This window comes from Schistocerca americana, chromosome X (genome assembly GCF_021461395.2).
Source record: "Schistocerca americana isolate TAMUIC-IGC-003095 chromosome X, iqSchAmer2.1, whole genome shotgun sequence".
NCBI classification, from domain to species: domain Eukaryota; kingdom Metazoa; phylum Arthropoda; class Insecta; order Orthoptera; family Acrididae; genus Schistocerca; species Schistocerca americana.
In genome coordinates this window covers 406,557,183-406,570,579 of record NC_060130.1, presented here as the reverse complement: position 1 = coordinate 406,570,579, position 13,397 = coordinate 406,557,183, and the positions used below count along the sequence as shown (strand labels likewise).

The following is a 13,397-nucleotide window of genomic DNA, read 5'->3' as shown; positions in this document are numbered from 1 at the left end:
CCGTTTCGCATCTAGCAAAATATGTATTTCCTCACTCAGTGTAGGTCAGATCTTAGGAAGACCCTCTTGGCTTGGAACAAAAAACATCTTATTAAGCAGCTCTTTTTGTCCATATATCCCTGAATTCGACGGAGATTGTCGTTTTTATGTAAATAACATATTCGGACAGCACATTTATTTGACAAGTGCGAGGCCGCAGCTCGTGGTCGTGCGGTAGCGTTCTCGCTTCCCGCGCCCGGGCTCTCGGGTTCGATTCCCGGCGGGGTCAGGGATTTCCTCTGCCTCGTGATGCCTGGGTGTTGTGTGATGTCCTTAGGTTAGTTAGGTTTAAGTAGTTCTAAGTTCTAGGGGACTGATGACCATAGCTGGTAAGTCCCATAGTGCTCAGAGCCATTTGAACCATTTTGACAAGTGCGATTTAGAAACTTAAAGAGCAGCGCGAAGCATAGATCTGTTGACATGCTTAAAATCATTACGAATTATAAGCATACGCAAGTATCTGAGAATTTAAAGCATGTTGGAGCATTTTATGGTTGATAGCGTAGAATCCGAATTCTCTTGGCTTTTCAGTGTTTTTTATTGTATCGGCGCAATATTCTCGCTTAATCAGCTTGTTTCTGGTGAGACATTTTAAGTTTCCAGTTCTTCGGAATTAGTGAAGATGACAAATATGACACTGATCGAATCGTCGCATCAGGAAGGGGCTTTTACTCAATGGATAACTCGGTAAGATTTCGTCAGTGAAATTCGGTGAGTTGGTGCATATTCTGTTCACTACAATTATTACCAAACTTCCATACCAAAAAGCGGTACTTCAGAACTCATAACATCTTCATCTACATTACAATTTTAATCTTATTCTTCTGTTCTGCATCTTTTTTCCCTCATGTACATCACGTGCGGCCCGTAAAAATGTGTCATGTGGTGTATAGACGGAGCACCATTTCAGTTAGACAGTAACGGTTGAAGGAGGCGGCCACGATTTTATCTCAGAATTAGTCCCGACATTCACAGGCAGTGATTTAGCGACAAACTGAATTCGATGGCTGGCTGCGGATTCGAACCTTACACCTAACGAATACGAGCCAAGCGTCTCAACCACAGCACGATATTTAGTAGACATACTAGAAGCGTCACTGTTTGCAAACCTGTTAACGTAGATGCGATACGTAAAGAACGCGCGGAGCATGAAATAACTCGCTTTCTCTCATCTGCACACAGTAATCGAATTTAAGTATTAAGAGAGCCTTTTTGAACTCCTTCAGCATCTCTAAAGAAGCAACAATAGTTTCTTGGTGATGAACGGTTCTGGATTCCAATGACCACCATTCAGTGTAAAGATGAACCGATCTCCTTGAGTATTCGCAGTGCTTAGGAATCGTAAGGTGGATTTACATGTTGGAGCATCTAAAACTTGCACCTCTTTTATTTTGTTAACGGCTGATACAAATGTTAAGCGTATTACCCATGCAACAAAACTGGGTTAAAGACACAGTGTCGGCGGCTCTTGCGTCGCGTGGTGATATTGGAAATTCGTAGCCAATTGGGCGATAGTATGCGGTAGCCAGTGAGAAGCGCTGAATCAATTATTTCTTTCGGTAGGAAGATATCACTCTATTACATTTGGTTTCGATATGAAGAGTCAGAAGAAAATTTGATGGGCTGATACACTGACCTGTAGCGTAGCCCGAGGGTAAGGTTCAATTGGCTCTGAGCACTATGGGACTTAACATCTGAGGTCATCAGTCCCCTAGAACTTAGAACTACTTAAACCTAACTAACCTAAGGACATCACACACATCCATGCCCGAGGCAGGATTCGAACCTGCGACTGTAGCGGTCGCACGATTCCAGATTGAAGCGCCTAGAACCGCTTGGTCACACCGGCCGGCCCGAGGCTAAGGTTAGGTTGGAATATGACAGTTTGCTTGTGCGTTAGCGAAGACAACGAATCTCAACGTGAAAGCACAATTGCCGTAAGAGATCGGTCATACCGATAACCTACTTGTGTATCGCTTCCCCGATTTTTCCGAAACTTCAGTGGATGTGAGTAAATTCTAACCTATCCCTCGATGTGAGTAACCTGATAGAACGAAACACCAGCGAAGTTTTTTTAGACACCAAAGCTGCTCATTCGAATGCGCCTCACGTCCGATTCACGCCCTGGCATCCTGATTAGATTATCCTCATCACTTTATAACGGAGCGAGTTGGCAGTGCAGTAAGTCGCTAGAGTTGTACCCAGGAGTAAGTAGATCCATTTCGCCCATGCAGCTTCAACACGATACCACAGTTCATCAAGAGTAGTGACTGGCGTATTGTGACAAGCCAGTTGCTCGGCCACCATTGACCAGACGTTTTCAGTTGGTGAGAGATCTGGAGAAAGCGCTGGCCAGGGCAGCAATCGAACATTTTGTGTATCCAGAAAGGCCCGTACAGGACCAGCAACATGCGGTCGTGCATTATCCTGCTGAAATGTAGGGTTTCACAGGGATCTAATGAAGGGTAGAGCCACGAGTCGCAACACATCTGAAATGTAACGTCCACTGTTCTAAGTGCCGTCAGTGCGAACAAGAGGTGACGGAGACGTGTAACCAATGGCACACCATACAATCACGCCGGGTGATACGCTAATTTGCGTTCACCGCGATGTCGCCAAACACGGATGCGACCATCATGATGCTGTAAACCGAACCTGGATTCATCCGAAAAAATGACGTTTTGCCACTCGTGCACACAGGTTCGTCGTTGAGTACACCATCGCAGGCGCTCCTGTCTGTGATGCAGCGTCAAGGGTAATCGCAGCCATGGTCTCCGAGCTTATAGTCCATTCTGCTGCAACGTCATCGAACTGTTCGTGCAGATGGTTGTTGTCTTGCAAACGTCACCATCTGTTGACTCAGGGATCGAGACGTGGCTGCACGATCCGTTACAGCCATGCGGATAAGATGCCTTTCATCTCGACTGCTAGTGATACGACGCCGTTGGGATCCAGCTCGGCGTTTCTCCTGAACCCATCGATTCCATATTCTGCTAACAGTCATTTGATATTGACCAACGCGAGCAGCAATGTCGCGATACGATAAACCGCATTAGCGATAGGCTACAATCCGACCTTTATCAAAGTCGGAAACGTGATGGTACGCATTTCTCCTCTTTACACGAGGCATCACAACAACGTTTCACCAGGCAACGCCGGTCAAATGCTGTTTGTGGATGAGAAATCAGTTGGAAGCTTTCCTCATGTCAGCACGTTGTAGGTGTCGTCACCGGCGCTAACCTTGTGTGAATGCTCAGAAAAGCTGATCATTTGCATATCACAGCATCTTCTTCCTGTAGGTTAAATTTCGCGTCTGTAGCACGTCATCTTCGTGGTGTAGCAATTTTAATGGCCAGTAGTGTATTTTCCAAAAACCTCGTTTCGATATCTCACATCGTTCACGAAATAAAAGCGCTGCAAATCTTAGGTGATTTATGCTACATTTAACACTACGTACAAAACTTGCACTTAATTAGGAACGGAGTCAGTATACAAACCTACTGGTCGTGTTGTGATGTAGGCCAACGGGTAATAGCGTCGTAATATTGCATTCACCCTCGTCGACGGCCAGCGTCAGAGGGTAATCGGAAAAGTACGCGCCAAGTGTACGGCCGTACTCGCTCTGGATTTCGCGGCGGTCCACACGGGAGTTAAGTGAGGGGCAGCGTGGCGTGGCGTGGTGTGCGCGCCGTATCGGCGCCGCAGTGCGCGGGCGCGAGCCGGACTCAGCGCTTGACGGCGGCCGCGGAGCGCCAGTCGCCGCCGGACCACCAGCTCAGCCCGCAGCGCCAGCAGCAGCCGGCAATGCCCGCGGCAGCCGACGGCGCGCACGCTCCGAAGGTGAGACTTCGCGCGCCCTTCACACTTCAGTGTCGCCTCCACTGCACCGCCGAAGACAGCCAAATTACTGTACAATTTCACACGTTCTACGGGAGAAATGCGGTGACGATCCTCACGAAGACACCTCAACGAAATTCATCTAATGTAGTGTCACGAATATATTTCAAATTTAAATCGGACTTAGAAATAACAAATTATAAATTTCTCGAATTTATACGACGATCTCATCTTCTCTCAAGCCAGTTTCTTGCTTCTGAGCTCGTCACTCGTTGACAATTGACGGCCACAATCATTAATGACGCTCGACTTATCTCGAATGAAACAAGTTTGCTGTTACCAGTCGTCGTTAATTTATTTCCACAACGCGTTTCGAAGGTTTAAACCACCATCAGGTGGATGTATGTTCTGTGTTACGACTTTCAAATAAGCTGTGGCACTGTCTAGCAGAGAAAAACAGAACACTATTTTAGAACATGACTCATAATTTTGTGAAGGTTTTGGACTAAAAAGAAAATGAGAATAAAAGTTCGCATTTAAACTTAATGTTTCTACTGTTACAATACTCACTTCTCATATAATGTTGACCTAAAATTATTCAAACTAGCTTATGACAAAATACTGTCTTTTAACCTTTTAACACAAACGGGCCCTACTACTGTAGAGGTTTGTAACACTGAAACAGCAGTACGGTATTTTATCAGTAATCGCTTTCGGTGAAGCTGATTAATCATCGAAACCGTTTATGTCGACAGTGAAACATGTAACTAAAATTACTGTTTCATTACTATAAACAAAAATTGTTTCAGAACAAAAAACAATGTTTGTGTTACTATTGTCATTCTCTACTAATCACCAACAATAATGCGGTAAATGATAATTTTTTTGGGAAAGGAACGCACCGTAATTCTTGAACCGACGAATACCCCGAGCTGTTAATTAATTAACGTATTTATACTTGAGTACACAGCCCAGTATAGTTTTAGGTGTAATGAAAAATTACACAAAGTGTTTCCATTAGTTTCGTTAGTAAACCTATCCAGTATCAAAGAATCACGTATACCATAATGTTATGTCCAGTTGTCACCAGAATTTTGAAACTATCGGTCATACCGATAACCTACTTCTATATCGCTTCCCCGATTTTTCCGAAATTTCAGTGGATGTGAGTAAATTCTAACCTATCCCTCGATGCGAGTAATTCTAACCTAATAGAACGAAACACCAGCCAAGTTTATTTAGAAACCAAAGACAGTTACGAACGGGGATTCAGACTGTCTACCGACAGTTGACTCGCTATTCGTCGTATTCAGTTCTCATCCTTGATTATACAAATTATTACCAACATCGGTACGCAACGCAGCATCTGCGGACGCCGTAAGTGCACTTTAACCCAAAATTACCTGGCCCTCAGCCTACTGTTATTTGGCGAAAACCTCGTTTCGATATCTCAAATCGTTCACGAAGTAAAGTGTTATCATATGTTTTCCTGGACAAATATTCCAGTGTAGATTAAGATGATATTTATGTGTTGTGTTACGACTTTCAAGTAAGCTGTGGCACTATCTAGCAGAGAAAAATAACACGCTATTACAGAACATGGCTCATAGTTTTGTGGAAGTCTTCGATTAAAGGATGAAGAAAAATATAAATGTGAAATAAAAGTTCGCATTTAAACTTAATTTTATCTATTGTTACGAGGCTCACTTCTCACATAACTATTCAAACTAGTTACTGACAAAATATTTTCTTTTAAACATGTAACACAAAAGGACTCTAGTACTGTGGAAGTTTGTAATAATGAAAGAGTAGTAATATATTTTATCAGCAGCCGGTTTCGGTAAAGTTGATTGGTCATCGAAACTGCTTATGTCGACAGAGAAACGTGTAACAAGAATTACTGTTTCATCACCATAAATAAAAATTGTTTCAGAACAAAATAACGTTTCTACTGTTATTGTCATCCTCTACGAACCACCAGCAGAATTGAAGTAATTGATAAAACAAATGTTCCGTAACAGAAACACACCGTTTTCTCATGCCGACGAATAATCAGAGCTGTTAATTAATTAATTATCTTTGTACTTGAGTTTTAGGTGTAACGAGCAAATACACAAAGTGTTTTCATCAGGTTCGTTAGTAAACCTAATCAGTATCAAAGGATCACGTTGTACAGCAAACTTACGTCCTCGTCATATGATCATTTAAGCATATAACTGTCCCAGACAAATAGTCGAGAATATGTATTACTGTAGGTTATTGGTCTGCAAAATCGATTTAAATGGAATTTCCTGAATTAATGTAAAATATTCCGGATAGTAATGTAAAGAATGCATCAAAAAATATGTATTCGAGATATGTCTGAAAAGCTGCGTTTTGTCTGTTTCATTTTTTGTCGGTAGCTTGTTGAATATGGATTGTACAGAGTATAGCACACATTTAACCCCAGTCTTGAAGCTGGGTAGTTCAGGTGCACGTTAGTATTTTGTTCACAAAAGTACACTGTACGTTAATTATTGCGTAGATGTTACCCATAGTGAAGACTGCGAGAGTCAGTTTTTATTTTAATAGCTGCGCTTGAGAAACGTGTCACAAATTCTTACAAGGAAACCATAACGCAATTCTTCTGAAGGGGAATAATAAAAGAATTGGGCATTAAAGTTGGTTTACTGAAAAGAAAGGTAGACAATGAGCTTCGAGTAGACAAATGCTCCGACGGAACTCTATGTTCATACGCATCTTCCGATCAGTTTCATAAATTTTGGAATAACAGGTTGATTACATCCAAGGAATAAAACATGTGCTATAATTCTGATAACGCCTGAGTACGTTTAATGACAAAATTAGTCTTTTGTATATACGGGTCCACAGCCGTTGTAATTTCCTTGAGAGAAGTCACTTTTCCATGGAGGTTATTTTATTTTTAAATAAGCAGTTTCTTATGATTTAACTATTAGTTAATATCGCCTCACCCACTTTTGAGTATTTTTAAGCTACATGGCAGAAAAAATTATAATGCATGTAGCATGATATATTTCACGTCCGAAATTGTTGTGCACGCTCTAACTGTGTATGTGCGGAATCCATTTTAGGGACGCCATCACATATTGCTTCCTCCATGAAGATATATGGAATATATCATGCTATATGCCTGATAAGGACCAAGGGGGCGAAATTAGCTAATCGCTAAATGATGAAATACAGTCATTATTTCAGTATAAAACAGTCTACGCCGGAAAATGATTTCCCTCAAGAAATGACAAAATTGTCCTGAAAATGTATGTCGGAAGGCACGCTGTTGCAGATTATTTCTTTGCAAAACGGACTGCTCTGAAATCTGCCAACGTATTCGTAATACGAATACAAGGAATATGTCAGAAGTAAACATTTCAAGATAGATTCCAAAATCTGAGGTTTATCTCTTAATATTTTCATTTCCACCCGAATTCATTTACAACGGATTGCAAAGAATAATGCACACTTTTTCCCACAGGTTTTGTTAAAGTGTGTAATACTTTTCTACTTCATGCCCGTTCATTGAATGTCGCTGTTATTCATAATTGATTCATTTTATTAATAGCAGTCGTCATTGAAGACTACATATACAAAGACGTCGGTGTCAGACTTCTAATCACGCGAGATGACACAAATACTTTTTATGGTGCGGTGCTCTTATTTATTAGTTGTTGTTTGTTTCTGCATTCCTAGGAAATAACATAACAGATATGGAGGCAATAGCAGTATCCAATTCAACAATAACACTTAATCAGCTATAGCTCTTACCTACCGCTTTATTACTTGTGGTAACGTTGTCTCAGGTCCTTGTGCATGTTTTATGACTTACTTCCTAGGACTCGGAAAATCAAAGCGATTCAGAAAATCGTGAATACCAATTGCTGTTATGCACACTACGTGTGAAAGCATGACCTTCGCTTGTAAACATACATTGTTTCTGAAAAGTTTTGTACGTTTTTCACAACGTTCAAAATTACTAGTTCACTCGAAGTGATCTTAATTGTAAGAGAATCTAGGCATACGAAGCTCGAGTCGAATAAATTAACTCCTTCCTCTACTAAATTTTCGTAATTTTGGTATAACGTCTTACATGTCTGATACGCTTTCTGTTTGACTCAGTTCCAGTGAACTGAGTGAGTTAATACGTTATTTATAAGAAATACGTTTTAAATTCCATATTCAGAATCTAATTTTATAAAAATCTGTTTCCACTCGACCTTTATTGTTGCTTAAGTCGTCTACATAGATCCATCCAAATTCTCATTTACCTGAGACAAATTTAGGAACTATAGGCAATGAAGTTTCGTTTGCTACAGTCTTCGTCATTAAGAGAGAAAGTATTCATTGCACAAAAGCGTGCAATCAGAATAATAGCTAGAGGCCACCCAAGATCACCTTGCAGACATTTATTTAAGGAACTCGAGATATTCACAGTGCCTTCGCAATACATATATTCACTTATGAAATTTGTCATTACTAACCCATCCCAATTCAATAAGTAACAGCGAAGTGCCACAACACTAGAAGAAAGGATGATATCTACTACTCTGGATTAAATCTCACTTTGACACAGAAAGGGGTGAATTATGTTGCTACAAAAATCTTTGGCCATTTGCCAAATAGTATTAAAAGTCTGACATAGCCAACCAACATTTAAAAGCAAATTAAAAGAATTTCTGAATGACAACTCTTTCTACTCAATAGATAAATTCTTATATATGAAGTAGTAACTGTAAAAAAAATTAATTATTTTGTGTAAAGAAAACTCATGTTAAAGTGACACGTTCCACCTCATTACGAAATATCGTATTCATGATCTGTGGAACAAGGATTAATGTATGTATGTACAGTTGATTACCCGCCCGCTCAACCGCCAACCCCGAAGTTTAGGATCTGCCACCAAGGCATACTGCCGGAAATGTGTTGCATCACCTCGCTTACCACAGACTCCCCCCCCCCCCCCCTAATCACTAAGTTGGGTCCCACGTTTTGTCTGTCTCTGCTGGAAAGGCATGTACGTCTGGGATAGCCAGTTGGTAGCTATGCTACAGTCAGCTTGTGCTTATATTAGAAGCTGAAAGTACTAATGGAAATAGCCGGCCGCTGTAGCCGAGCGGTTCTAGGCGCTTCAGTCTGGAACTGCGCACCCGCTACGGTCGCAGGTTCGAATCCTGCCTCGGGCATGGATGTGTGTGATGTCCTTAGGTTAGTTAGGCTTAAGTAGTTCTAAGTTCTAGGGGACTGATGACATCAGATATTAAGTCCCATAGTGCTTAGAGGCGTGATAGATACTGCTGGAAAATTAACACTCAGAACCGATAGGTAATGGTGGGTTGCTCAAATGTTTTATTATTAATAAAGGCATACAAATAAATGACTCCTCACTGCTAAATTCACTCACTTATGTTGATGACCTGACCAATATTTGGAGCTAAAAATAGGCAAACTTAATTAATTCATAACCCGGGGGTGAAACTCATATACGGACTTCCAGCATTACGACCTCGGTTCGCTGCCAGGCCACTTGGAGCGCCGCACGTTCTACAATCCTCCTTCATAATTCATAAACTTAATTAATTCATAAGACTAGAACAGTGACTTAAAGAGAAATATGTATTTCGAACAAAACTGTTAATGATAGAATATTAGGTCAGGAAACTGCTTTTGTTATGAATTATGACTTTGATAATGAAATGCAAAAAGTACTGAAAAAGTTTAGCGTGGCTTTTGGAACACTCAAAATGCATAAAAAAAGTTCAAGACAGATCCTATCAACAGATCCTCTCTTTTAGTCAATTTCAGGAACTCAAAAAGTGCCTGTTCTTATATTTCGATTTGTCGTACCGTAACGACGACGACTGGGTTTCGAAAGCCGCTCTAGCAGAGCTCGAAGCTTCACGAAGGTTCGAAATTCAAATATTTGGAAGCCCTGTCATTTAACTAGAAATGTTACGAAGAACGGGTATACTTTCACTGCTTGCCATGTTTAAGAAGCTATGACTAACCAGTTATTCCAAAACGTAGCGCTATTGCACATTTAGAAACGAGAATGTTAATACTTCGATACAGCTTTGTTTGAAATGAATATAATCTCTAAAATTAATTAACCGATTCAAAGACAGTAAATGGTCGATTGAAATGTCCCTACTCACGATGATGAGAGTGAGTGATCTGCGACTTTTTGGAAGATATTTTCTAAACTAAACGCCGAATCTTGACTGTTACTAACAAAACGTCATTAAACCGCAGTGCGTTTTGACATACTAGTCTATTAGACAACTCAGAATGTGTGATTGTGATAACTCTCAGAACGCAAAAGGTAACTTTTTTCTCATTTAGAAAATGAAACAGAAACCATGATTTGCATTCTAATCATTCAGCATCTGCTGCAAAATCTACACTGTCATTCATAATGGATTTCCGGTCACGATCACTGACAACGGCCGGGACAGGGGTGGGCTGATCGCATGCTCCATATCCGCATCCAGTGACGGCTATGCGCTGAGGATAACACAGCAGTCGGTCGGTACCGTTGGGCCTTCACGGACTATTCGGACGGAGTTTGAGTTCAGAAAAGATTATCATTTCAATTAAGACGACGCAATGAAAGCCCGACCATAAGATTTTAAGTCGCCATCAAAACTGCTTGAAAGAAGTTTAGTACCACCCCTATGACACGCGTAGGTTATCTTTTTAAACATCTTCCTCAGAACTTCTTTGGCCATAAGAAATCGTTGTATACAGCCTGTGTAATGGGACTAAAAGTGAACTCATATTCTGAGTGCAGTTGTAATGAGCCTACTGTGTCTCCAGTCGTGAAGATTTAGCGTTTAGTGTTTCGTCAACAGCGCCGTTATTAAAGACGGAATACAAGCTGGGATTACGAAAAGATGAGGGAGGAAAGTGGGCGTTCTGTTGTCAAAGGAACCATCCAGGCATTTGCCTGGAGCGGTTTATGCAAATCACGGAACATTTAAATCTGAATAGGCGCCCGGCAATCTGAACCGTCGCCCTCCCGAACGTGAGTCGGGTGTGCTAGCCACTGCGGCACCTCCTTCAGTAACCGCGAATAGGACGATGCGTCTTGCGTATAATATTCAGCCTGTCAAGGCGCTTCGAAGGGTCATTTCAAGCTCAGACCGATTGCGCGTCGTCACTTCACGACGAGAAGGGTTGTTTCCACCAGAAGTTGCCCGCCGTACTGGCGTATACTACAGTGACGTCATTCGGAAAATACATTCGTTACCGTAAGACACGAAACATTAAAGATCTGCCTTTTTGTGGTCACATGTAGTCAGTAACTTTAGTTGATAACCTCTACGTACAAATTATGGCTCGTAGGTACTCAGAGGTCACTGCAGCAGAACTGCGCGCTGCTTTTTGTAGGGAACCGGGAAGGCTGCAAGACGGTAAGCAACCGTCTCCACGCCATTGATTTGGTCTCTAGGCCTCGACTACGAACAACGGAACAAACCTCCGAGCACCGTGATGCGCTAAGAAAGTGAAAAACATAACACTCGGAATGAATCCTGGGACAATGATCTCGTGATCATTTTCACCCAGGATGAAAGAATCGACAGAATGAGAAGGCCTCAGACATCTTTGGGCGTGAACACGATTTACCATCCTTGAGGCACGCGAGACGCACAGTTCATCGTTGCAGGAACACTTCTCGTATAGTGGATGACCACGGGAGGGTGGCAGTCGAATACTGAAAGAGCCAGCAAAATGTGATGAAGTTTTGGGATGGCGATATGCACTTGGCGGTAGCATCGCATTCACGAGGTACAAAAGGGCAGTTCACTGGCGCATCGGTCACTTGTACTCAGGTGATTCATGTGAAAAAGTTTGCGACGTTATTAAGTCCGCACGACGGGAGTTAACAGACTTTGAACGCGGAATTGTAGTTCGAGCTAGATGCATGGAACATTCCATTTCGGAAATAGTTAGGGAATTCAGTATTCCGAGATCCACAGTCTCAAGTGTGCGCCGAATACCAAATTTCTGGCATTACCTCTCACCAGAGACAACTTAGTAGCTGCCGGCCATCATTTAAAGACCGAGAGCAGAGGCATTTTCGTAGAGTGGTCAGTGAGAACAGACAAGTAACATTGCATTAAATAACAGCAGAAAGCAGTGGGGGACGTACAACGAACGTATCCGTTGGGTCAGTGCGGCGAAATTTGGCGTTAATTGGCTATTGCACTAGACGACCGAAGCGAGTGCCTTTGCTAACAGCACGAAATCACCTACAGGGCCTCTCCCGGGCTAGCGATCAGATCAGTTGGACTCTAAACCATTGGAAAACCATGACCTGGTCAGATGAGTTGCGATTTCAGTTGGTAAGAGATGGTAGTAGGTTTCGAGTGTGGCACAGACTCCACGAAGCCATGGATCCAAGTTACCGGCAAGGCACTGCGCAAGCTGGTGCAGGCCGTTTACATGAAATGGACTGGGTCCTCTGGTCAAGCGAAATAATCATTGGCTTTGAGACCATTTGCAGCCGCTCATGTAGTTAATGTTCCCAAACAATGATGGGGTTCTTATGGATTGATTTCAGATTCGTTGAAACGACGTTCTGGATAATTCGAGCGAATGACTGGGCCACTGAGATCGCCCGACATGAATCCCAAAATATATGTTTTCAGTTCGAGCACAAAATCGTGTGTTGGCAACACCTTCGCAAGTTTGGACGGCTATAGAGGCAGCATTGCTTAGCTTCTCTTTAAGGGACTTCCAACGACTTGAGTCCATGCTGTGTCGAATTGCACTACGCCCGGAAAAAGGAGGTCCGACACGATATTATGAGGCATCTTATGACTTTTGTCACTTCAGCGAATTAAGAGGAAATGTACATTGCGTATGTTTAATGTGAAGATGTTGTGTGCCGGCCGGTGTGGCCGAGCGGTTCTAGGCGCCTCAGTCTGAAACCGCGCGACCGCTACGGTCGGAGGTTCGAATCCTGCCTCGGGTATGGATGTGTGTGATGTCCTTAGGTTAGTTAGGTTTAAGTAGTTCTAAGTTCTAGGGGACTGATGACCATAGATGTTAAGTCCCATAGTGCTCAGAGCCATTTGAACCATTTTTCTAGAGGACTGATAACCTCAGATGTTAAGTCCCATAGTGCCCAGACCCATTTTGATGATGTGTGAATATATTGTTAAAAGTTAACTTCCACTGTACGAACCTCGAACATTAGTTTAGTCTTGAATCCAGCGAACGATTTCTAAAATAATGAATAGACTTCTCAATTGGGTTGTCCTGGGCGGCGAACGTAAATTCCGATACTGTCTTGAGGCGCGGTGTTGATACTGTTGATCTACCTGTTATACACACTGTATGAGTGGAACCGCGCGTCCGCTTATATCTGCATTTGGTGGATTGCAGTCCGTTGGGAACGATTTGCATGACGAAAGTCAGTGCTGTGTGCGCCCCTATAGCGTCCGACAATAACTACTCGTATATTGCGCGTCTCTGGATTCTGGCCGACAGTTGTGTGCTGTATC

The 13,397-nt window shown here is 42.3% G+C and overlaps 1 protein-coding gene across 1 annotated transcript in view; it reads left to right on the top strand.

The window, feature by feature from the left end:
• Positions 1-3,762: 3,762 nt before the first annotated feature.
• Positions 3,763-13,397, top strand: part of LOC124556488 (galactosylgalactosylxylosylprotein 3-beta-glucuronosyltransferase P-like) — a 302,764-nt gene continuing 293,129 nt past the window's right edge. Inside the window, exon 1 of the mRNA XM_047130445.1 lies at positions 3,763-3,879. Within this exon, the coding sequence (XP_046986401.1) occupies positions 3,844-3,879 (36 nt within the window). The 5' untranslated portion in view covers positions 3,763-3,843. The remainder of the gene's footprint in view (positions 3,880-13,397) is intronic.